At 44.3% G+C, this 25,839-nt stretch overlaps 1 protein-coding gene across 1 annotated transcript in view; it reads right to left on the reverse strand.

The window, feature by feature from the left end:
- Positions 1–3,747: 3,747 nt before the first annotated feature.
- The window catches only part of CDK5RAP1 (CDK5 regulatory subunit associated protein 1), a 42,043-nt gene continuing 19,951 nt past the window's right edge, over positions 3,748–25,839 (reverse strand). Inside the window, 7 exon segments of the mRNA XM_021921126.2 lie at positions 3,748–4,034; positions 5,276–5,416; positions 10,955–11,104; positions 14,715–14,845; positions 16,903–16,958; positions 18,234–18,331; positions 25,492–25,722. Of these exon segments, the coding sequence (XP_021776818.2) occupies positions 3,954–4,034; positions 5,276–5,416; positions 10,955–11,104; positions 14,715–14,845; positions 16,903–16,958; positions 18,234–18,331; positions 25,492–25,722 (888 nt within the window). The 3' untranslated portion in view covers positions 3,748–3,953.

Raw genomic sequence — 25,839 nt, forward strand, 5'->3', positions numbered from 1 at the left:
AAGCCTGGGAGACAGAGCAAGACTTTGTCTCAAAAAAAAAACAACAAACTTATCAAATTGTTCACTTTAAAAATGTACACATCAGCCGGGCGCGGTGGCTCACGCCTGTAATCCCAGCACTTTGGGAGGCTGAGGTGGGCAGATCACCTGAGGTCGGAAGTTCGAGACCAGCCTGAACAACATGGAGAAATCCCATCTCTACTAAAAATACAAAATTAGCTGGGTGTGGTGGCACATGCCTGTAATACAAGCTACTTGGGAGGCTGACGCAGGAGAATCACTTAAACCCGGGAGGCAGAGGTTGCAGTGAGCCAAGATCGATTGCACCTTTGCACTCCAGCCTGGGCAACAAAAGCAAAACTCCATCTCAAAAAAAAAAAAAGAAAAAATGTACACATCAATTGTATGTAAATTACACATACCTCAATAAAGCTTTAATAGTGTGTATAGTATACAACAATTTGTGTAAAACAATCACAAATATAAATTATTTTATACACAGAGATTATCTCTGAAAAGATACATTAGAAAATGATGAATGTGCTGGATTTTGTAAAAGAGAACTAGGGGATTAGTAGGAGTGAAACTGATTGATTACAGATACCTACTGTATTGTTTGGATTATTTACCATATGTATGTTTTACCATTTGTTTGTTTGTTGTTTTTGAGACAGGGTCTCACTCTGTCACCCAGGGTCTCACTCTGTCACCCAGACTGGAGTGCAGTGATGCAATCTCGGCTCGTTGCAGCCTCCACCTTCTGGGTTCAAGTGATTCTCCTGCCTCAGCCTCCCGAATAGCTGGGATTACAGGCATGCACCACCACGTCCGGCTAATTTTTGTATTTTTAGTAGAGATGGGGTTTCGCCATGTTGGCCAGGCTGGTCTCGAACTCCTGATCTCAAGTGATCCACCCACCCTGACCTCCCAAAGTGCTGGGATTACAGGCATGAGCCACCACCACACTGGCCTGTTTTACCTTTTTATAAAAACTGAAATAATTTCAAAACCTGCTTTAAGGGCCTTTTGAAGAAAGGACTAGGGTAAAGAACCATCACAAATGTTCTCAGTAGAAGATGGACCCTAAGAGTAGAAACCAATCCTTGAGCGCCAAACCAGCACCTGAGGAAGAGGTTCCTATTGTGCAGGTAAATGGAGAAGGTCTAAAGGACATCATGGCCAGACACACTAAAAGCCCCAGCATATCCTAATACACCCAAACTGCTTGAGAAGCAAAATCTTTTGATGATCTCTCCCATTTGATAAGAGCTCGTAATGTTCCACGGACTGTGCTAAACTCTCTAGAAGGATGATTGTGTCACTGAATTCCACGTGAGATATGCATGTTACTATCTTCATGTTTCACATTAAAAAACCAAGCCAGGCCAGGCGCAGTGGCTCACACCTGTAATCCCAGCACTTTGGGAGGCCGAGGCAGGCGGATCACTTGAAGTCAGGAAGGAGTTCGAGACCAGCCTGGCCAACGTGGTGAAACTCTTTCTCTACTAAAAATAAAATAAAAAATTAGCCGGGCGTGGTGGCAGGCACCTGTAATCCCAGCTACTCAGGAGGCTGAGGCAGGAGAATCGCTTGAACCCGGGAGGCAGAGGTTGCAGTGAACCAAGATCGTGCCACTGTACTCCAACCTCGGTGACAGAGTGAGGCTCCACCTCAAAAAAACAAACAAACCAAAAAAAAAAAAAACCAAGACAGAGAAGAATAAATTAACTACTCAATTTCAGACAACTCTCAAGCAATAAAGTGGGGACATGAACCAAAGTCCTCTAACTCCAAAAATTCCATGCTACCATCTCTCGGATTTTTTCTCATGATACCCACAGAATGAAATAACCTTGGTGGTGGTGAAGGGGCTGAGAACCACTACTTGAAATCTACTAATAGGTCCAAGGGAAAAGATACATAATTTTTTTAAAGCCTAATAAGTAATGACATTTTCTTTTCTTTTCTTTTTTTTTTTTTTTTTTTTTTTTGAGAGAGTTTCACTTTTGTCGCTCAGGCTGGAATGCAATGGCGCGATCTCAGCTCACTGCCACCCCCTGGGTACAAGCAATTCTCCTGCCTCAGCCTCCCTAATTGCTGGGATTACAGGCACCTGCCACCAGGCCCAGCTAATTTTTTTGTTATTTTTAGTAGAGACAGGGTTTCGCCATGTTGGCAAGGCTGGTCTCGAACTCCTGACCTCAGGTGATCTACCTGCCTCAGCCTCTTAAAGTGCTGGGATTACAGGTGTGAGCCACTGTGCCCCACCTGGTAATGACATTTTCTAAAACTCCAAGTGCTGTCAGACCTCACAGGCTAAAAAATGCTGGTGGCAAAGGCCAGGGAGGCTTTGGAGGGCAACGAGGCTTCCAAGGAGGCAAAGGAGGAAGAAGAGACCACAGCTACAGGAGAGAATATGAAGTTTGAAAAGCTTCTTCTATCCTTGTCTTTTCCTCATCCATTTGAAAGGACTTGGGTTTTTACTCTGTGCCTGATCTATCACAGAGCCTTCTGAGGACATTCCAAGACAGTCTACAGTCCTGTGGTCCACTTGGAAATTCAGACAGATAACATTTCAAGGGGAGAGTTGGTTTTGACTGAACACTCATGAAAACTTTTAAAGAAGTGAGTGACAGAGGTAAACCACATCTCTAAGTTTTGTTGGTTTTCATGTTTTTTATTTTTTTGAGAAAGGGTCTTGCTCTGTCACCCAGCCTAGAGTGTGGTGGTGTGATCACGGCTCACTGCAGCCTCTTTCTCCTGGGCTCAAGTGATCCTCCCATCTCAGCCTCCCAAGTAGCTGGGACTACAGGACTGCACTACCACACCCAGCTAATTTTTTTTTTTTTCCCTATATCGTCAGGGTCTTGCCACATTGCTCAGGTTGGTCTCCAACTCCTGGGCTCAAGCAATCCACCCACTTCAGCCTCCCAAAGTGGTAGGATTACTGGTGTGAGCCACCATGCCCAGTTTATGTTTTGAATTAACAGTTTCTTTCTTTTTTTTTTTTTTTTGCGATGGAGTCTCGCGCTTCCCCCAGGCTGGAGGGCAGTGGCATGATGTCGGCTCACTGCAGCCTCCACCTCCCAGGTTCAGTGATTCTCCTGCCTTACCCTCCTGAGAAGCTAGGACTACAGGCGCCTGTCACCATGCCCAGCTAACTTTTGGAGTTTTTTTTAGCAGAGTCAGGGTTTCACCACGTTGGCCAGGCTGGTCTTAAACTCCTGAGCTCAAGTGATCCGCCCACCCCAGCCCCCCAAAGTGCTGGGATTATAGGTGTGAGCCACCGTGCCCAGACGATATTGTTTCATCTCAAGTAAAAAAAAATTTTTTTCCAACAAATAATTTTTTTTGTTGTGGGGGCTGTAAAGGAAAGCAGAGTGTTTTATCAAGTTTTTTGCTTCAGTGGCTTTAGAACAATTTAAAAGTCAACTTTGGTGTCAGAAAAAAAGAGGACCATGAGGGAAATCCTCAGGTAAAACACATAAAATAAAGTGCAGCGATAGGCAGCTAAGTTAGTGGCATCCAATGCAAATGTCAGGAGGGTCGAGAGCAGTTTTCCCAAGCAAATGGTTCTCCCCACCTTCCTCTCCTTCAGTCTCTACCTCCTAGGCCCAGGGGAGAAAACCAGAGAGGTAGCAGTGTCCACAGGAGAAACTGGGTTGGAAAACACTTAACACAGACTGCAGGGAAAACTCCAGAAACACTAACCAAGGTAAAAATGAAGTAAAATTAAGAGACAAAGGGTTAACTTTAGTTTAGGTAAATTTAATGACTATAAAAGCTGTTCACATAGCAGCTTTAAAGAGACACGTTTTCCATTGACATAAAGTTGCTTCACCCCTTGCAGCTTATCTCCACAGCTTCATGACCTCTTTCCTCAGTGACTGGCAACGTCTCCCCTTCCTGTTGGGGAGGACTGCCCAAGTCAGCTCTGAGGCCATCCTCTCAGGTCAGCAATTTTCAGAGGAGTCCTTCAGGGTGGTCCTGCAGAGAACATGTCCCCTGAGTGTCTGAGAGCTGGCCGAGGTGATCTGAAAGAAAACCAGGCAGAAGGAGGCAAGGTAACTAGGACTGTACCACTGGGACTTCACATGGAGCCTCTAGAGAAGAAGCCCCTAAAAGGAATCTGATGGAGGCGACTGGCTGGCACAGACCACATGGCTCCTGTGTGCCCCTGATCCTGGCAGGAAGAGAGGCCTCATGGAATGGCAATATATATAATTTAAGAAGTCAAAGCAGGTCAGACCCAGACATGTCTCCCTTTTCTCTTGGAAGATGGCTCCTCCTCAACTCTAACCATAAAATTCAGGTGAAACTGCCCATCACAGACCCTGTCCTCCTAACTCCAAGGCTGAGCCAGTCAAATCCTTCCTTAGGATATTTACAGCCAACAATTGGTGAGAAATGTTCTCTCTCCTCCAACCGAGAGCTGAAAGAATGTGACCCAAAGTTATCTGTGGTCACATCTCTTACCATAAGAACAAGTCAGTCCATTAGTAAATACTTACTAAGTACATATTTTGCACCCGGAATTGCCCTAGGTGCTAGAAGATAAAGATAAATAAACAGAAACAAAACAGGCATTTTCCCTGCCCTTAAAGGAACTTCTGTGGATGCTCTAGGGCATCAGTCTGTGTCCTGCCTAACCCATTAGTCCGTGTCCTGCCAGCTTCTGGTTCTGAGGCGAAGTGGACATGAGAACAAGACAGGGAAGGTGGCAGTAGCAGAACTGGGCAGTGAGAGAAGAGAAGGCAGAAGAAAGGAAGAAATGGAAGGAGAGAATAAAAGAAGCATATCGCCAGTGAAAGAAAGAAAGAAAGAGAGGGAAAATCCCACAGCCATATAGCTGATCTGCAAGTCCAGGGAAGAGACCCAAGAAACTTGAGCACATGTACGTTAGAGAGGCCTGATCCGTCAGAGATCACAAAGAACACGTTGATCTCCGTCAGGGAACACTCTCTACTCACTGGAAAACACTTACACCTCCTGGCCTCTCTGCAGCAAGAAACTACATGCCACTGCTTACTCCAGACTCACCGAATTCCCACAAAGAACCCTTCCAGGGCAGGGCAGGAGAAAAGGTAAGAAGAACAAGAAAGCATTAGTAAGGAGCAGTCTAAAATACAATCCAAAGTGCCCTTCCATTGTACTGGTTGAGAGGAGATTTTTATTTTACTAAAATGTGTCTCTAGGACAAAACTTTATTACCACAAATTATCCAAACCAACACTCATTTCACAGTACAAGCCGACAGCCCAAAAGGACTCCTCACCTTCACCAGCACATAGTCCCCAGGCTGGGCTCTGACCCTGAGCCCAGGGTTATTGACATCCTCCATCTCTGCATCAGGGAAGATCACCTTAAGGTTTCCATCATTCCTGCCGCACAGGTCAGTGGCAGAGCGTTTACTGGGCTGCAGAAAGAAGAGAGAAGAGTTTATGGATTTGTCACAGTCGTAAGTTCTTGGAGGGTAGAACTTGTGCCTTCTCTGTCTTGGATCCCCAAGAGTCCGACCCACAGAGCAATCCTTAACCAAGGAATCACTGAAGACTCAGTGTTTGCTGCCGCTTCACCAGCAAGGGCAGTGTATGGCCCACAATAGAAACACTAAAGTTTTGCTAACTCTATTGTAATGAATCAATTAATCAATGAGTCTGTAGAGAACTGCCTTCTGCAAGAATGGACCTCCAACAGGCCTAAATCCAGAGACATATGAGTGATGCATTTGGAAAACCAACTGTCACTTTACCCAGTCTCATACTAATCACTCATGAATGTTCTGGGATTGTTTGGCCTGGATTACTTGCCGTTACTGAATAGACAGACTGAAAGGCAGAATCTCCATCACAACACCCAGAAGACAGAGCCAGGAAAATACTAATATCACTATGATGGGATTAACTTCTAGAGTCTACAGAAACCCTTCTCTTCCAGCCATGATAAAGAGAGAGAAACAAGTTTACCCTTCAGCCTTATAAATAATAACCAGCAAATTGGGCAAAATACATGAAACAACCGTTTTCGGATACTGGACAAAAAAGATCACACAAGACTGTGAACTGCGAGAGAAGGAAAACAAAGTGAGCCCCCCAATCACCCCTGCTTTCTGCCAGAAGGCAATGCCAGACGGGAGCCTGTGAAGCAGGAGGGGAGAGCCCACGCACAGCACAGTGGTCCTCCCTGCACTGAAGAGAGAGGGATCAGGCTCCAGGGAGCCTGAAATAGTTAGAAACTGTGAAGCAAATTCTAGAAAGGAGGGAGCGAAGCAGAAAAAGAATTTCAGAAATATGCAGAGGGTCCTTATGAGTCTTCACTGAACACTAACACTTGCACAGGTAGCATAAAACTCCATGAAGTCAGGCAAAGAGAGTAACCTGGGAACTGTCCACTGAACAGTTCCGAGAACTCACATGTAGCTTGGAATCCACCACCAAATAGAAGAGTTTATGGATTTGTCACAGTCGTAAGTTCCTGGAGGGTAGAAATTATGCTCATCGGTTCCTTGGGATATATTTACTAGCAACTCCTGACAGAAGGCCACATCTTAGTAGTGAGGCCAAACTATCCAGAGAATAAAAAAGTTTTTTTGGCTAGGCGCGGTGGCTCACGCCTGTAATTCCAGCACTTTGGGAGGCTGAGGCGAGTGAATCACCTGAGGTCAGGAGTTTGAGATCAGCCTGGACAACATGGCGAAACCCCATCGATACTGAAAATACAAAAATTAGCCAGGCATGGTGGCGCACATCTGTAGTCCCAGCTATTCAGGAGGCAGAGGTTGCAGTGAGCCGAGATCATGCCACTGCACTCCAGTGTGGGCAACAAAGTGAGCCTCCGTCTCAAAAATTAAAAAAATTAAAAAATAAAAAAAAAAGGAAGGGAGGGAGGGAAGGAACAATCTCTGTGATCTGTGGGACAGTATCAAGTGGTTGGACATATGTGTAATTGAAGTACTGAAGTGGTGGAGGTGGGTGGAAGAGGAAGCAGAGCAAAAAAAATCTGAAGAGTAACAGGTGAAATTTTTCCAGATTTGATGAAAACTATAACCCCAGAAACTAAGAAGCCTCAAAAAAATCCCAAAGAAAACACAAAGGGGTAAACACAAAGAAAACCACCCCCAGCCACATCAAATTCCTAAAAACAATGATAAAGCAAAATCTTAAAAGCAGCCAAAGAATACGGCATAGAGTAAAGAAGAATGACCACAAACCTGTCAGACTCATGTATGTCAGAAGTCAACAGAATGATACCTTCAAAATGTCAACCTAAAAGTCAACACTCGGTGAAAATATATTTTTAAAAGGAAGGTGAAATAAAGATCTTTTCAGACAAACAAAACCTGAGCAGCATCACTGCCAAAAGACCTGCATTACAAGCGATGTTAAAAGAAGCCTTTCAAGCACAAACAAAACGATGCCCAGTGGAAACGTGAACGTACACAAGGGATGAAGAATGCCAGAAATAGTAAATGAGTGGGTAAATACAGACTTTTTTCTCTCATTTATTAAAGTTCCTTTAAAAGATAATTGTTTAAAGCAAAAATAACAATGATTTAGGGATACAAAAGTAAAACTCTGGAACAATAGCACAGAAGAAGGAGGAAGGGACAGAAGTATATCATTATAAGAATCTTACATTAAACACACTGAGTGGTACCCAGTCCGGGGTTAAAATAATGAGCCAAAAAGAATCCAAAGGGCACATAATCTGCCATTAGAAAATCAAGTTCTGACTACATGCTATATTCTTAAGTAATCAAAGACACAGGAAGGAGTTCAGTCTTTAAATGAATACCGCTTTAGGGAAACAACCTTCAGCTGAGGTTTAGAGTCTCTACTATTTCCTACAAAATACTTACTAGTTACAAAAGGAAAAAGAGTAACTTTACAGTCAAGAAGGCTGGGAGACAGTATCTTCCATGTTTTCAAAGTTAACATCATCAGTAATGAGACAAATCAAAACTGTACGCCACCTCACAGGATACGATTAGAATACAACGTCCTCTCTCTGGTATTCCTGCCAAAGAATGCATAACCTGAATCTTATCATGAAAATACATCAAATTAGGGACCTTCTACAAAATAACTAGCCTGTAATCTTTAAGTGTCAAGGTCATGGAAGTCAAAGAAATAATGAGGAACCATCCTAGACTAAAGGAGACTAGAGAGACATGACAGTTAAATGCAACATGTGGTACTAAACCAAATCCTTTTTCTATAAAGGACAGTTTGAAGACAACTGGAGAAACTTACATGGGGTCTCAGGATTGGATAGTAGTAATCTAACAAGGTTAATTTCCTGATTTTCATAGTTGTACTACAGTTATCTAGGAGAATGTCCCTGTTTGTACAAGATACACATTACAGTATTTGGGGGTTTAGGGACATCAGGGCAGCAACTTACTCTGAAATGATTCAAGGGTCTTTGTAATACACTGCAACTTCCCTATGGGTTTGCAGTTGTTTTACAATAAATTTTTTTAAAAAAAGAGAGTTCAGGCCAGTGCAGTGGCTCATGCCTGTAATCTCAAAACTGTGGGAGGCTGAGGTAGGAGGATTGCATGAGTCAAGGAGTTTGAGACCAATCTGGGCAACACAGCAAAACCCGATCTCTACAAAAAATTTGAAAAATTAGCCAGGCATGGTTGTACACATTATAGTACCAGCTACTCAAGAGGTTGAAGCAGGAGGGTCAATGTGAGCCCAGGGAGTTCAAGGATATAGTGAGCTATTGTTACACCACCACACTCCAGCCAGGGCGACAGAGCGAGAGACTTTCTCTCAAAAAATATAAAAAATAAATAATAAAATCAATTAAATTGAGAGTTCAGGTTCTATTATTTGAAAAAAACCAAGTGTAAAAGAACATTCATGAGACAAACAGGGAAATTAGAACACTGAGCAAATATTTCATAATATTAAGAAAGCTGGAAGTGCTCTGGAAATCTAAAAAGAATATTAAGAAACTGTTGTCAATTATTGTCAGATATAATAGCACTTTGTTTATAATTTTTTTAAAGTCTTTATCTTAAAGGCATATATACTGAAGTATTTACTGAAGAAATATCCTTTTTTTTTTGAGATGGAGTCTTGCTATGTCACCCAGGCTGGAGTGCAATGGTGTGATCTTGGCTCACTGCAACCTCCGCCTCCCAGGTTCAAGCAATTCTCCCACCTCAGCCTCGTGAGTAGCTAGGACTACAGGTGTGCACCACCATACCTGGCTAATTTTTGTTTTTTCAGTAGAGACGGGGTTTCACCATGTTGGACAGGATGGTATCGAACTCCTGACCTCAAGTGATCCACCCACTTCAGCCCCCGAAAATGCTGGGATTACAGGCGCAAGCCACTACGGCCAGCCTCCATGTCTACATATGTTTAAAATTCTCCATAATGTAAAAAAAAAAAAAGGCAGAGCGATTATAGATGCTGGAGATAGAGCTGTATCAAATACTGACTCTGCCACACACTAGCTGTGTAACCTTAGGGAAGTTATGCTCTGTCTCTGAGGTCAGTACCCTCCTGCACAAAAGGGAGCTAATAACAGCACCTTTCTCCAAGGACAGTGGTGGCATTCTGTGCTGATGGCCATAAAGTGCACAGTTCCTGGCAGACAGTAAATGCTGAGTGATGTGAGCCATTATCATCTTTTCTGCCACTCTGGACATAGCAACTTGGTGTTTTAAATTGGCCATGTCTGGAGGAAAGAAAGTCTCCTCTAAGAGAAAGCAATGACTCCAATTGCTAGCCTTGAAAAACCTATTTATTCTCTAGCCCCAAGTAAGTAATGGCTATGTTGGATGTTTAAGAGCTTTGTGGTCGAGAGCAGTGGCTCACACTAGTAATCGCAACTCTGGGAGGCCGAGGTGGGTGCAGTACCTGAGGTCAGGAGTTTGAGAGCAGCCTGGCCAATATGGTGAAATCCTGTCTCTACTAAAAATACAAAAATTAGCTGGGCATGGTAGTGGGTGCCTGCGATCCCAGCTACTCTGGAGGCTGAGGCAGGAGAATTGCTTGAGCCTGGGAGGCAGAGGTTGCAGTAAGCCAAGATCGTGCCACTGCACTCCAGCCTAAGCGAAAGAGTAAGACTCCGTCTCAAAAACAAAAACAAAAAAAGGCCGGGCATGGTGGCTCGTGCCTGTAATCCCAGCACTTTGCGAGGCTGAGGTGGGCGGATAACTTCGAGACCACCCTGGCCAACATGATGAAACCCTGTCTCTACTAAAAAAAATGCAAGAATTAGCCAGGCATGGTGATACACACCTGTAATCCCAGCTACTCAGGAGGCAGAGGCAAGAGAATCGCTTGAACCTGGGAAGCAGAGGTTGCAGTGGGCTGAGACTGTGCCACTGTACTCCAGCCTGGGCAAAAGAGCGAGACTCCACCTCAAAAAAAAGGCCGGGCCTGGTGGCTCATACCTGTAATCCCAGCACTTTGGGAGGCCGAGGCGGGTGGATCACGAGGTCAGGAGATCGAGACCATCCTGGCTAACACAGTGAAAACCCGTCTCTACTAAAAATACAAAAAATTAGCCAGGCATGGTGGTGGGCACCTGTAGTCCCAGCTACTCGGGAGGCTGAGGCAGGAGAATGGCGTGAACCCAGGAGGCAGAGCTTGCAGTGAGCTGAGATCTTGCTGCTGCACTCCAGCCTGGGTGACAGAGTGAGACTCTGTCTCAAAAATAAATAAATAAATAAATAAATAAATAAATAAATACTTTTTTTGTGTAAATCTAACAAAACATGGACAAAATCTGTATATTGAAAACTACAAAAACTTTGATTTAAAACATCAGCCTGTAGTCCCAGCTACTTGGGAGGCTGAGGCAAGAGGATCACTTGAGCCCAGCAGTTTGAGTCCAGCCTAGGCAACATAGTAAGGAAAAAAAAAAATCAAAGATCTAATGTTCTGAAACATAAAAAACAACATAATAACACAAACACATATGGCCTCACCCCTTCCACTAGCACCAGCTGGGTACAGCCCACAGAGATCTGATTGGCTTTTGTTGCTTCTTCACGGAAGACAGTGATAAGTTCCTCCAAACGCCTTAATTTTACTTCTTCCGGGACATCATCCTTCAGCCTATGATATGCCCGTGTCTTCTATTAAAAAAAAAGAGGAAACAGAGGTCACCCAGGACTTGTAGAATCTATTCTTAATGCACAGAGGGACACCATGTTCATTCTACCTACAAGTTACAGACACATGTACAGAAACCCAAGCCAGAGCCAAGAGCTTTCTCTGGCTCTGGGAGCATGCCAAGATAGAAATGTAGTGGAGTCACATTTTTGCAAGGGTTAAATTCTAAATTTAGCACATGAAAATCACTGACTCAAAATTACTCTTCATATTTATCCTAACATTACACTTACACATATACCAAATGGCTCATATACACTAGGTTACTCAGCAGCACTATTTATAAAGACATAAGATGCAATGCAGCCTAAATGTTTCATTAGGCAAGTAGTCACAGAAATTACGGTTTATCTATACAATGGAATATTGTGCAGCTATTAAACAGAATTATAGTTCTATATGTACTAATGTGGATTGTTCTCCAAAATCTACTGTTACTTGAAATAAGCAAAGTACAGATGAACACATATAACTTTGGTGTAGGCAGAATACATACAGGCATGCTTATGAAAACATGAAATATCCTCAGAAAGTTATAAAAGAAATTGCGAAGAGTAGTTGCCTTAAGGGAAGGAACTAAAACATTAGGCAACCTAGGAAGAAGGAAGAACTACTCATGTAGTGGAAGAACACCACTTAAACTTTTGAATTTTATACTACAAGCATGTATTACCTAGTCCAAAAGAAAAAAGGGAATTTATCCTTAAAACGCCTTTAAATCATTCAAAACCACAGTGTGTATATATATCTTTATGGCATGAGCTCATGCTCAGTACAGCTGGAGAACCACTGAGCTAGACAAAAGTATGGAATAAAAGGAGTATCTATATACCAAAGTCTGGACATTCAAACCAGTCTGCCTTGAAGAGAAGATCCACAGAGGAAAATGGAGAATCCTAAAAATATTGCAGAGTTTACTCCATTCTGTCTACTAACAACAATAACTTACCTCTGTTGTGCATTTACTATGCATGAAACACAACTGTAACTGCTTTAAACATATTATCTTACTTAATCCCCAGAACAACCCTATGAGGTTGGTACTAATGTTATCCCCATTTCACAGATGAGGAAACCAAGACATTTGCCCGATGTCACACAGTTTTTGTTTGTTTTTTGTTTTTGTTTTTGAGACAGAGTCTCGCTCTGTAGCCCAGGCTGGAGTGCAGTGGCACGATCTCAGTTCACTGCAAGCTCCACCTCCCGGGTTCACGCCATTCTCCTGCCTTAGCCTCCCGAGTAGCTGGGACCACCACGCCCAGCGAATTTTTTGTATTTTTCGTAGAGACGGGATTTCACCGTGTTAGCCAGGATGGTCCCGATCTCCTGACCTCGTGATCTGCCCACCTCGGCTTCTCAAAGTGCTGGGATTACAGGCGTGAGCCACCGCGCCCAGCCAATCTCACACAGTTATTAAGTGGCAGAGGCACAATTTGAGTGCTTGCTCTCATTCACTAGGTTCTTGATTAAGTTCCTGTAACCTTAACCCTAACTTAGGAATTCAGTCCCAAAGTGAACATTCATATTCACTGACCATAGGATGCTTCTCCCACACGCTGAAAACCCATTTCCCATCCCTAGGATTTTTTTTTTTTTCTTTTTTTGAGATAGGGTCTCACTCTGTTGCCAAAGTGGAGTACAGTGACACAATCTTGGCTCACCACAGCTTCAACCTCCCAGGCTCAAGTGATCCTCCCACTTCAGCCTCCCAAATAGCTGGGAACACAGGCATGTGCCACCACGCTTGGCTTTTTTTTTTTTTTTTGTAGAGACAGGGTCTCCCTGTTACCCAGGTTGGTCTGAAACTCCTGGGCTTAAGTGATCCTCCCACCTCTACCAATCCTAGTATTAAAAAGATTTTCTCAGGCCAGGTGCAGTGGCTCACGTCTGTAATCTCAGCACTTTGGGAAACCAAGGTTGGCAGATCACGTGAGGTTAGGAGTTGGAGACCAGCCTGACCAACATGGAGAAACCCTGTCTCTACTAAAAATACAAAATTAGCCGCGCGTGGTGGCACATGCCTGTAATCCCAGTTACTCAGGAGACTGAGGCAGGAGAATAGCTTGAACCCAGGAGGCAGAGGTTGCGGTGAGCTGCCATGCCATTGCACTTCAGCCTGGGCAACAAGAGCAAGACTCTGTCTCAAAAAATTTAAAAAAAGAATTTATCTTGGGAGGCTGAGGTGGGTGGATCACGAGGTCAAGAGAGCAAGACCATCTTGGCCAACATGGTGAAACCCTGTCTCTACTAAAAAATACAAAAATTAGCCGGGTATGGTGGCATGTACCAGTAATCCCAGCTACTCAGGAGGCTGAAGCAGGAGGATCGCTTGAACCCAGGGGTGGAGGTTGCAGTGAGTCAAGATCACACCTCTGCCCTCCAGCCTGGCGACAGAGCGAGACTCTGTCTCAAAAAAAAAAAAAAAAGAATTTCTCTTGCATATTTGTGATGTCCATGGAAAAAAAGCAAAATAGAAACTAACAGTTCCTCTGAAGCTTCATCTCTCCAAAACAATAAAAGAGACATGAATAGATACATACATCGGCACAGTTACGCTGTCCACAGAACACTATGCAGTGGCTTTAAAACAAATGAATTAGGCCGGGTGCGGTGGCTCAAGCCTGTAATCCCAGCACTTTGGGAGGCCGAGATGGGTGGATCACGAGGTCAGGAGATTGAGACCATCCTGGCTAACACGGTGAAACCCCATCTCTACTAAAAAATACAAAAAACTAGCCGGGCGAGGTGGCGGGCGCCTGTAGTCCCAGCTACTCGGGAGGCTGAGGCAGGACAATGGCGTGAACCCGGGAGGCGGAGCTTGCAGTGAGCCGAGATCCGGCCACTGCACTCCAGCCTGGGGGACAGAGGCGCGCCCCCCGCTCAAAAAAAAAAAAAAAAAAAAAACAAATGAATTAGTCGAGGTGTCATGACTCACGCCTGTAATCTCAGCACTTTGGGAGACCAAGGGGGAAGGACTGCCTGAGCAAGACACTGCTTCTTAAAAAAACAAAAAAAATAGTTCAAGAAAATGACAGTCAACCAGGACTATCCTTCTCTGCAGGAAAAGTGCACTAATCTCTCCTTTCCTAATCTCCTTCTGCTTTGTTTTCCTGGGAATCTGTTTTGTTTCTTGGGAAGCTTCCAAGTGAGTTCACTTGCCTAGGAAAACAGAAATGAGGAACCACTGAGGATGGTTGCGAAGATGACCAGGGGCCCCGGTAAAATAAATCACACCTGCAAACCAAAAAGGAGTTCTGCATGTTAAGAAACAATCTTAGATTTCTTATAAAGAAAAGGTTTTCTCCTTCCATATTCAAATTGTAAACAATCTAAACATAATGTTAAAATATTTTAATGAAGAGGAATACTGGCACAGTAATCATGTATCACCAAACTGCCGAACTATTTCAAAGAGTAGACAGAGTGGACTAGAAAAATGAAAGGAAGTGAATCGTAAGAGCCTGTGGTTTCTCAAGGACTGCCTTGCCACCACTCTCTCTTCTGCCCAGATCTCTACAATCACCTCCAAACTGGTCAGGAATGACGTCAGTGCTCCCCAACCCCAGGACTCACCTGTCTCATGCTGTAGGCAAAGAGGAAGCCCATGTTGTACTGAACTTCCCGGAGCAAAGAGACTGTCTGGACGTGATCTTCCTCCGTCTCACCACAAAAGCCAGCAATGAAGTCGCTGCTGAGGCTCACACCTGTGACACACAGCAAAGGATGACAGGTCACTGCTGTTTACCTTCAAGGGAGGCCTTTGGCATATGTGGATTACAAGGGAGGGATAGCAACTGTAAGGCCCTCCCTAGGACTATTCAGCCCATGCATAAGTAAAACAAATAGTCAGTACAGAGTAAGGCAGGATGGGCCTCTTCATCCACAGCATTCCATGACAGAGACTAGCTTCTTGGCCTACATTTCCCCTCAGCACTAGAAAAGGTATTTCCACTTCCAGTGCTGCATTTAGGGACACAGTAGGAGTCCACATTTTCATTTCAGTCCTTCAGTTTTTACCAGTGAAAAGCTTGTGGTGTTTCATACAAAAATATATTTCTGAATTTGGTTTCATACAACGATCATTTAAGACAGTAGTAGCAGCTGGGTGCAGTGGCTCACCCCTGTAATCCCAGCACTTTGAGAGACTGAGGTGGGCAGATCACTTGAGGTCAGGAGATCGAGACCAGCCTGGCAAAACCCCATCTCTACAAAAAAATACAAAAATTAGCCAGGCATGGTGGTGTTCAACTGTAGTCCCAGCTGCTCAGGAGGCTGAGGTGTGAGGATCACCTGAGCCCAGGGAGATCAAGGCTGCAGTGAACTGTGTTCATGCCACTGCACTCCAGCCTGGGCGACAGAATGAGAGCCTATTCCCCCAAAAAAAATTATTCCAATGACCCAATGAGGTGAGTACTATTAACTCCATTTTACACATGAGAAAGCTGCAGCCCAAAGAAATGAAGTCACTTATCTGCTACCACACAGCCTGTAACAGTGGAGCTTCACCCATAGTCACATACCTAGACTCCGCATTACCCTGCCCCATCAAAATGAAAGTCTTTGTGCATAAAAGTTACAATAATTAGGCTGCGTGCAGCAGCTCATGCCTATAATCCCAATACTTTGGCAGGCTGAGGCAGGCAGATCACTTGAGGTCAGGAGTTCAGGACCAGCCTGGGCAACATGGTAAAACCCGTCTCTACCAAAAAAAATACAAAAATTAGCTGGGCGTGGTAGCCTATAGTCTTGGCTACTTGGGAGGCTGAGGTACAAAAATTGCTTGAACCAGGCAGGCAGAGGCTGCAGTGAGCCGAGATGGCACCACCACACTCTAGCCTGGGCAATAGAGCAAGATTCTATCTCAAAAAAACAAAAAACAAACAAAAAAAAACAAAAAAAAACAGTTATAATTAGAAATTTTGGGAAAAATGTATACACCCACAACCAAATCTAAACTAAAAGACTACAGACTATTTTATTAGGAGGAAGAGGACAGAGGAGAATATAGAATAAGATAATATGAAAGGAATTATCTTTAAAATTTACAGTAATAAGTTGCCATAAAGCTAGTTAGAAAAAGTACACATTTTAAAAGATATCAATTGCTCTCAAATCAGAACTAATTTAGACATAACTTTGTCACCGTACAAGATGAGATAAGGTCTTTCCTCTATGTCCAGAAATACAAAGACCATAGAAAAGGAGTTTCTATAGCCTCGAGACCACAAGGTCATCCATACCTGAGTATTTCCAGCAGGACTAAGACAACAAAAAGTCAGAAACACATAAAAGAAAGAATACAAAGAGAGAGAAAGAGAAAGAAGAAGAGCACTAGAAGTATGAAATTGTGTCACAGCCAGGCGCAGTGGCTCAAGCCTGTAATCCCAGCACTTTGGGAGGCCGAGACAGGCAGATCACGAGGTCAGGAGATCGAGACCATCCTGGCTAACACGGTGAAACCCCGTCTCTACTAAAAAGTACAAAACACTAGCCAGGCGAGGTGGCGGGCGCCTGTAGTCCCAGCTACTCGGGAGGCTGAGGCAGGAGAATGGCGTAAACCCAGGAGGCGGAGCTTGCAGTGAGCTGAGATCCAGCCACTGCACTCCAGCCTGGGCGACAGAGCGAGACTCCATTTTTAAAAAAAAAAAAAGAAATTGTGTCACAAGGAAATGCCAAAGGTGATGACGGCTGCCTGTATCTAACAACAAGGCTGGTCACTGGTAGAGTAACATGCACAGCAGAATGGGTTTCTTAAATGTACCTGGAATAGATTCTCTGATATGGTGAACTAACTCCACATAAGCTTCTCTTGAATACCTGCAATAAAGAACAAAAGGAAAAGGCCTACATAAATCCAATCTTTTTAAATGAATGCTACAAAAAGATAACACTATGAATTCCCACGTGTAATCACTTCCCATCCACATGGCAGGGCACACGAGTAGATTAAAGTATCCAAAAGAGCCCTTTTGATCCAAGCTGTATCTTCTAATCTAATCTAGAGCCTATGGATTTTTATTTCAAGGACATAAACTTTTTTTTTTTTGAGACAGAGTGTCACTCTGTCTCCCAGGCTGGAGTGCAGTGGCACAATCTCAGCTCACTGCAGCCTCAAACTTCTGGGCTCAAGTGATTCTTCCACCTCAGCCTCTCAAGCAGCTGTGACCACAGATGTGCACCACCTACACCAGCTAGTGTGTGTGTGTTGTGTGTGTGTGTAGAGACTGGGTTTCGCCATGTTGCCCAGGTGTGTGTGTGTAGAGACTGGGTTTCGCCATGTTGCCCAGGTGTGTGTGTGTGTAGAGACTGAGTTTCACCATGTTGCCCAGGGGGTTTTGTGTGTGTGTGTAGAGACTGGATTTTGCCATGTTGCGCAGGGGTGTGTGTGTGTGTGTGTGTGTGTGTAAAGACTGGGTTCCCCCATGTTGCCCAGGCTGGTCTATTCTCAAACTATTGATCTCAGGCAATCTGCCCACCTCGGCCTCCAGATTAAACATTTTAGAGGACCTCTAGAACACTATGCCCTGTGGAAAAAGACAAAGCACTAATTCCATACAGCTTGCCTTGAGACACATTCTCCCTTCAGTCTCATCTGTGTAATACTTATTATTCTCAAAGTGAACACATAGAGTGACATTTAAATTCTAAGATGTAACAAAACCTTAATGTTAACATTAAAGAATTAAAATCTCAGAGTGTGCCACACCATAGATGCTTAATTTAAAAAAACATACTAAACAGTGAAAATGGGTGACCCAGTCCTTAGCCTATGCTTATGGAATTAGCAGAAGCAAGCTCCAGTGCTCCATAGCTTAGTCATACAATAAATACTCACTGGCACACAGTAGCTGCTCAGTAAATATTTACGTTTTTTAAACTACACAGTGAAAATGGGTGACCAGTCCTTAGCCTTTGCTTATGGAGTGAGCAGAAGCAAACTCCAGTGCCCAGTGGCTTAGTCATACAATAAATATTTACTGAGCAGCTACTGTGTGCCACACACTACGCTAGGTTCTTGGCAACAAAGACACTGTTTGGTCATTAAGGAAACATGGAAAAGTGGGGGATGCCCCCTCTCCAAGCAAGTCTGACCCCCTCCGCATGGCCTCCAACACACGGCTGCTTCCACTCTGGGCTGGTAGGTGGATCTGTTTACAGATGTTATCTCTCTCATGAATCAGCTGCAGAACCTGATGAAACAGAACACATTATAGGTAATCAAAATCTCACCAAAGAACCTTACAGAAAGCAACACCGCTCTTACTATGTATCCTCCAAGGTTAATTTCCACATAGTAAAGAGGCTAATTAAACCAAACACACAAATCACCTATTCCCTAACTTTTGTTCAAGCCCCCTTCTGTTGTCCCAGACATTTCACCTAATGGCATCTCTGCTTTCAAAGAGTAGAGAGAAGAAGCCGGGCGCGGTGGCTCACGCCTGTAATCCCAGCACTTTGGGAAGCCGAGACGGGCGGATCACGAGGTCAGGAGATGGAGACCATCCTGGCTAACACGGTGAAACCCCGTCTCTACTAAAAATACAAAAAAAAATCAGCCGGGTGTAGTGGCGGGCGCCTGTAGTCCCAGCTACTCGGGAAGCTGAGGCAGGCGAATGGCGTGAACCTGGGAGGCAGAGCTTGCAGTGAGCCGAGATCGCGCCACCGCACTCCAGTCTGGGTGACAGAGCGAGACTCCATCTCAAAAAAAAAAAAAAAAAAAAATCAAAGAGTAGAGAGAAGCAAGCAAGCAGAGGTCAGATTAAAGCCATGGAGCTGAATACAGGTAGTGCTGACTCGAGGGTCAGCAGGCAAAGAAGGCAAAAACGGCACTTCTATCATCTAGCTTACAACAAACTAGTCACTTTCTTTTTTTTTTTTTGAGACAGAGTTTTACTCCCTCACCCAGGCTGGAGTACAGTGGTACCATCTCAGCTCACTGCAACCTCTGTCTCTTGGGTTCAAGCGATTCTCCTGCCTCAGCCTCCCCAGTAGCAGGGGTTACAGGTGCGAACCACCACGCCTGGCTAATTTTGTATTTTTAGCAGAGACGATGCTGCCCAGGCTGATCCAGAAATACTGACCTCAAGTTATCTGCCTGCCTCAGCCTCGCAAAGTGCTGGGATTACAGGCGTGAGCCACCATGCCCAGCCCAAACTAGTCACTTTTAAACATACCATCAGGCCAGGTGTCATGGCTCACCTCTGTAATCCCAGCACTTTGGGAGGCCAAGGCGGGAGGATTGCTTGAGGCCAAGAGTTCAAGACCAGCCTGGACAACACAGCAAGGCCTTGGGTCTATTTTTTTTTTAATTTTTAAAAGAAGAAAAAAGGGGAGAAAAAAAAAAAGATGCCATCAAAAAACTGATACTAGGAGAAAATATTTGAAAACATATTGACAAAGGATTTGAATCAAGAATACATAGAGGGCCGGGCTGGTGGTTTCACCTTTGTAACCTGCCACCTGTAAGCTGGAGAGGTGGGCAGACCATTTGAGGTCAGCAGTTGAGACCAGTCAATAACATGGTAAACCCCTGCCTCTACTAAAAATATTGCGTCTAGCTGGGCATGGCCGCGAGTGGCTCAAGCCTGTAATCCCAGCACTTGGGAGGTCGAGACTGCTGGGATCACGAGGTCAGAGATCGAGACCATCTCATGGCTGACACAGTGAAACCCCTGCCTCTACCAATACAAAAAAACTTAGTCAGAGCGAGGTGGCTGGCTGCCCAGTCCCAGCTACTCGGGAGGCTGAGGCAGGACATGTGTGAACTCAGGAGGGTGGAGCTGGCAGTGAGCTGAGATCCTGCCACTGCAAATGCTCTGCACGTGGACACTACATGGTGGTGCACCTGTAATCCTAGCTACTCAGGAGGCTGAGGCAGAGCACCACCTGAACCCCGGAGGAGGACAGTGAGGCCAGATCACGCCACTGCACTCTAGCCTGGGTGACAGAGCGACCCATCTCAAAAAAAAAAAAAAAAAAAAAAAAAAAAAGAAAGAAAAAGAAAAGAAAGAAAAAGAAAAACATAAAACACAAAGAGAATGGAGCCCAGTCTTCTCCTCCATTGCAAGAAAGGCCGGTTTCAGAAAGTGGGACAAAAATTAAAGGATATATAAAGAACTTTTACAACTGAATAAGAAGACAATCCAGAGGAAAAAAGATGAAAGTAGGGGCCAAAAGAAAGACATTTCACTGGCCGGGCTGCGGCTCAAGCCTGTAATCCCAGCACTTTGGGAGGCCTATACGGGTGATCTAATGCAGGTCAGGAGATCGGCACCATCCTGGCTACCATGGTGAAACCCCGCCTCTACTAAAAAATACAAAACCAGGCCGGCGTGGTGGCGGCTCTGCAGTCCCAGCTACCGAGGCTGAGGCAGGAGAATGGCGTGGAACCTGGGAGGCGGAGCTTGCAGTGAGCCGAGATCAGCGCCACTGCACTCCAGCCTGGTGATTACAGCGCTGGAGACTCCGGCCTTCAAAAAGAAAGACATTTCACTGAAACCAAAACCTCCAATAGAAGCAGAAGGTTTCCCAGATGGCACATCTACCCATGCCAGGCCCTGTGCTAAGTACCTTTGACACAATACAGGCATACCTCAGAGATATCACAGGTTTGGTTCCAGATCACCACAATGACAAGAATATTACAATAAAGTGAGTGACACAAATGTTTTGGTTCCCCAGTGCAAATAAAAGTTGTATTTACTCTATGCTGCAGTCCATTAAGTGAAAACAATGTACATACCGTAATTTCATTATACTTAAATTTTTTTAAATATATTGAGATAGGGTCTCAGTCTATCACCCTCACTAGAGTGCAGTGAAACCATAGCTCACCCCAGCCTTGAACTCCTAGACCAAGCGATCCTCCTGCTGCAGCCTCCCAAGTAACTATGACTACAGGCATGTGCTACGATGCCCAGCTAATTTTTTTATTTAAAAATTATAGGGTCAGGCGCAGTGGCTCACACCTGTAATCCCAGCACTTTGGGAGGCTGAGGCGGGAGGATCACGAGGTCAAGAGTTCAAGACCAGCCTGGCCAACATGGTGAAACCCCGTCTCTACCAAGAACACAAAAATTAGCCAGGCGCGGTGGCACGCGCCTGTAGTCCCCACTTCTTGGGAGGTGAGGCAGGAGAATTGCTTGAACCCGGGAGGCAGAGGTTGCAGTGAGCCAAGATCATGCCACTGCACTCCAGCCTGGGCGACAGGGCAAGACTCAGTCTCGAAAAAAAATAAAAATAAAAATTATAAAGTTATGTTGCCTGGGCTGGTGTCCAACTCCTAGGCTCAAGTGATTCTCCTGCCTCAACCTCCCAAAGTGCTGGGATTACAGGGATGAGTCACCACACCCACCCTTAGAATACTTTATTGCTAAAAAAAATGCTAACGATCATCTGAGCCTTCAAGTGAGCAATGGTGCTGGCTGCTAATTGATCAGGGTGGTGGCTGCAGAAGGTTGGGGTGGCTGTGACAATTTGTTAAAACAAGACAACGATGAAGTCGGCCATATCAAATGACTCTTTCATGAAAGATTGCTCTACAACATGTGATGCTGTTTGATAGTATTTTACCCACAATAGAATATTTATTCTATAATAATATTTTACCCCAATAGAACATCTTTCAAAACTGCAGTCCTCTCAAACCCTGCCACTGTTTTATCAACTAAGTTTATGCAATATTCTAAACACTTTGTTGTCATTTCAATAATATCCATAGCATCTTCACCAGCAGTAGATTCTATATCAAGAAACCATTTTCAGGCCAGGCACGGTGGCTCATGCCTGTAATCCCAGAACTCTGGGAGGCCCAGGTGGGTGGATCACTTGAGGTCAGGAGTTCAAGACCAGCCAGGCCAACATGGCATAACCCCATCTCTACTAAAAATACAAAAATTTAGCTGGGCGTGGTGGCAGGTGTCCATAATCCCAGCTACTTGGGAGGCTGAAGTAGGAGAATTACTTGAACCTGGATGCAGGTTGCAGTGCGCCAAGATTGCAACATAGCACTCCAGCCTGGGCGATAGAGTGAGACTCGTCTCAAAAAAAAAAAAAAAAAAAGAAACCATTTTCTCTGCTCATTCATAAGAAGCAACTCCTCATTCATTGAAGTTTGACCATGAGATTGCAACAATTCAGTCACATCTTCAGGCTCCACTTCTAATTCTAGTTCTCTTGCTATTTCCACCACATCTACAGTTATTTCCTCCACTGAAGTCGTGAGCCCCTCAAAATCATCCACGAGTGTTGAAATCAGTGTCTTCCAAACTCCTATTAATGTTGACATTTCGACCTGTTCCCATGAATCATTAATGTTCTTAATGGCATCTAGAATGATGAACTATTTCTGGAATGTTTTCAATTTACTCTGCCCAGATCCATCAGAGAAGCCATTATCTATGACAGCTATAGCTTTATGAAATATATTTCTTAAATAGTAAGAATCGATCTTATATAAAAACTAAAATAATAGGGCTTGAAAGTTGAAATTACTCCTCGATCCATGGGCTGCAAAATGGATATTGTGTTAGCAGGCATAAAAACAACACTAATAATCTCTCTGTACATCTCTATCAGAGCTCTGGAATGACTTAGGTGCATTGTCAATGAACAGTCATATTTAGAAAGGAATCTTTTTTCCTAAGTAGTAGGTCTCGACAGTGAGCTTAAAATACTCAGTTAACTAGACAAGCACAGTGGCTTATGCCTGTAATCCCAGCACTTTGGGAGAAAGAGGTAAAAGGAGCACTTGAGTCCAAGAGTTTGAGACCAGCCTGCGCAACACAGGGAGACACCAACTCTACAAAAAATTAAAAATTAAATATTCAGTAAATCATGCTATAAACAGGTGTGCTATCATCCAGGCTTTGTTCCTCTATTTATAGAGTACAGGCAGAGATTTAACATCATTCTTAAGGGCCCTAGGATTTTCAAAATGGCACATGAGCACTGGCTTCAACTTAAAGTCACCAGCTGCCCTGGCCCCTAAAGAGAGTCTGGCTGGGCGCAGTGGCTCACGCCTGTGATCCCAGCACTTTGAGAGGCCTAGGTGGGAGAACTGCTTGAGGTCAGGTGCTCAAGACCAGCCTGGGCAACACAGTAAGACCCCATCTCTAATTTTTTTTAAAAGAAAACAAAAGAAAGTCAGCCTGTCCTTTAAAGCTTTGAAGAATGGCACTGACACTCTTCTCTAGCTATGAAAGTCCCAGATGACATCTTCTTCCAATAGAAGACGGCTCATTTACACAGAAAATCTGTTGTTTAGTAGAACCACCTTCATCATTGATCTTAACTAGATCTTCTGGATAACTTGCGCAGCTTCTACATCAGCACTGTGGCTTCCCCTTGCACTTTGATGTTAGAGAGAGGGCTTCTTTCCTCAAACCTTGTAAGTCAACCTCTGCTAGCTTCAAACTTTTCTTCTTCAGCTTCCTCACATCTCTTGGCCTTCAGAGAACTGAAGAGAGCTAAGGCTTTACTCTGGATTAGGTTTTGGCATAAGGCAGTGCTGTGGCTTCTTTGATCTTCTCTTCAGATCACTGAAGCTTTCTCCATATCAGCAAAAAGGCTGGTTTGGGTTGGTGGGTTTTTTTGTTTTTTTGGTTTTTTGTTTTTGAGATGAAGACTCACTCTATTGCCCAGGCTGGAATGCAGTGGCACAATCTCGGCTCACTGCAACCTCTGCCTCCTGGGTTCAAGCAATTCTCCAGCCTCAGACTCCCAAGCAGCTAGGATTACAGGTGTGTACCATCAAACCCAGCCAATTTTTCTATTTTTAGTAAAGACAGCATTTTGCCATGTTGGCCAGGCTGGTCTAGAACTCCTGACCTCAGATGATCTGCCCACCTTGGCCTCCCAAAGTGCTGGGATTAAAGGTGTGAGCCACCACACCCAGCCAAAAGGGCTGTTTTGTTTTCTTATCATTCATGTGTTCAGTGGAGTAGTACTTTTAATTTCCTTCATAAACTTTTCCTTTGCATTTACAACTTGGCTGGTTGGCATAAGAGGCCTTTCAGCCTAGCTCGGCTTTCAACATGATTTCCTCAGTAAGTTTAAACATTTCTGGCTTTTGATTTCAAGTGAGAGCTGTGCGACCCTTCCCTTCACTTGAGCACTTTAGAGGCCACTGTAGGGTGATTAAATGACCCAATTTCAATATTGTTGTGTCTCGGGGAATAGGGAGGGCTGAGGAGAGGGAGAGAGATGGGGGAATGGCCGTCAGTGGAGCAGTCAGAACACACACATCATTATCATTTATCAGTTTAGGTCGCCGTCTTATGTGGGTGTGGCTCACAGTGTCACAAAACAATTTTAAGAGTAACATTAAACAGCAATGATCACAGATCACCATAACAGACATAATAATAATGAAGTCTGAAATACTGTGAAAATCACCAAAATATGACAGAGACGTGAAGTAAGCACATGCTGTTGGAAAAGTGGTGCTGACAGACTTACTCAGAGTTCCACAAACCTTCCACTTGTTAAAAATAACTCCATAGTATCTGCACAGTGCAATAAAACAAGGTATGCCTTTGTATCTATTTCACAACAACCCATAGCAGGAGGTAACTGTTAACGCCTTATTAACCCCATTTTACAGATAAAGATGAAAAGCTGAAAACATCACATGCTTGCTGGTAAAGCAGTGGAAGAGCTGAGATTTGAACCTGGGTCTGTCTGAGGCAAAAGTCTGGGCTGTTTCCCAGAGCACCACACCACCTCCTTCCTGTCCGCCCCATACCACCATTACCACCCCATCACCATTATTACAACTCAGCTGCCCACTTTGTAACGAACCCTCTCTGTATAGCCCTCACGGTCCTGCAGGTGGTCTTAACCTCTGCTGAATATCAGTCCTACCTCCACTCCCACCTTGGCAGACTTTTTTTTTTTTGAGACACGGTCTTGCTGTGTCACCCAGGCTGGAGTGCAGTGGTGCGATCTTGGCTCACTGCAGCCTTGACTCCCTGGGCTCAAATGATTCTCCCACCTCTGTCTCCCAAGTAGCTGGCACAACAGTCGTATGCCACCTCACCCAGCTAATTTTTTGTATTTTCAGTAGAGACAAGGTTTCGCCATGTTGCCCTGGCTGGTTTCCAACTCCTGAGCCTAAGCAATCCACCTGCCTCAACCTCTCCAAGTGTTGAGGTTATTGGTATGAGCCCCATGCCCAGCCACTGGTGGACTTTAAATCTTCAAAGGACCAGCAGATCCAGAGGGTGATGCAGCAATACCCCACAGGATCCCTGAGCAGGACTCCAGGTCTCTGTTGCCTCCCTACTAGGTCCAGCCTTTGGCATGCTCAAGAATACTAATATCAGTTTGTCACAGCTAACCTGATGCTCACCTCATCAGGAAAATCCTTGGGGTGGGGAGAGGTAAAACGGATCCTCATTTCAGGATCTACTCTGGAGACCTGATCCAGAAGATGAGCAAAACGAAGTCCTCCTTGCTTGGCTTTATAGTTGGTGGTAAAGCCACGGCTGAGATTGGTAGACACTGCATTGTTGAACTGGACCTCTGAATTGTCCCGAAAACTATTAACATTCTGACCAAGAAGTGTCACTTCTTTCAGCCCCTAAACATGGGAAAATATATTGGAATTTTAAAACTTTTGGGTAGCTTCATAAAAAAACACTAATTAAAAATTAGCTGCAATTAACACCTTTTGTTTTAAACAAAAGAAAAATCAAAC

Source organism: Papio anubis, chromosome 16 (genome assembly GCF_008728515.1).
Source record: "Papio anubis isolate 15944 chromosome 16, Panubis1.0, whole genome shotgun sequence".
In the NCBI taxonomy this organism is placed as follows: Eukaryota; Metazoa; Chordata; class Mammalia; order Primates; family Cercopithecidae; genus Papio; species Papio anubis.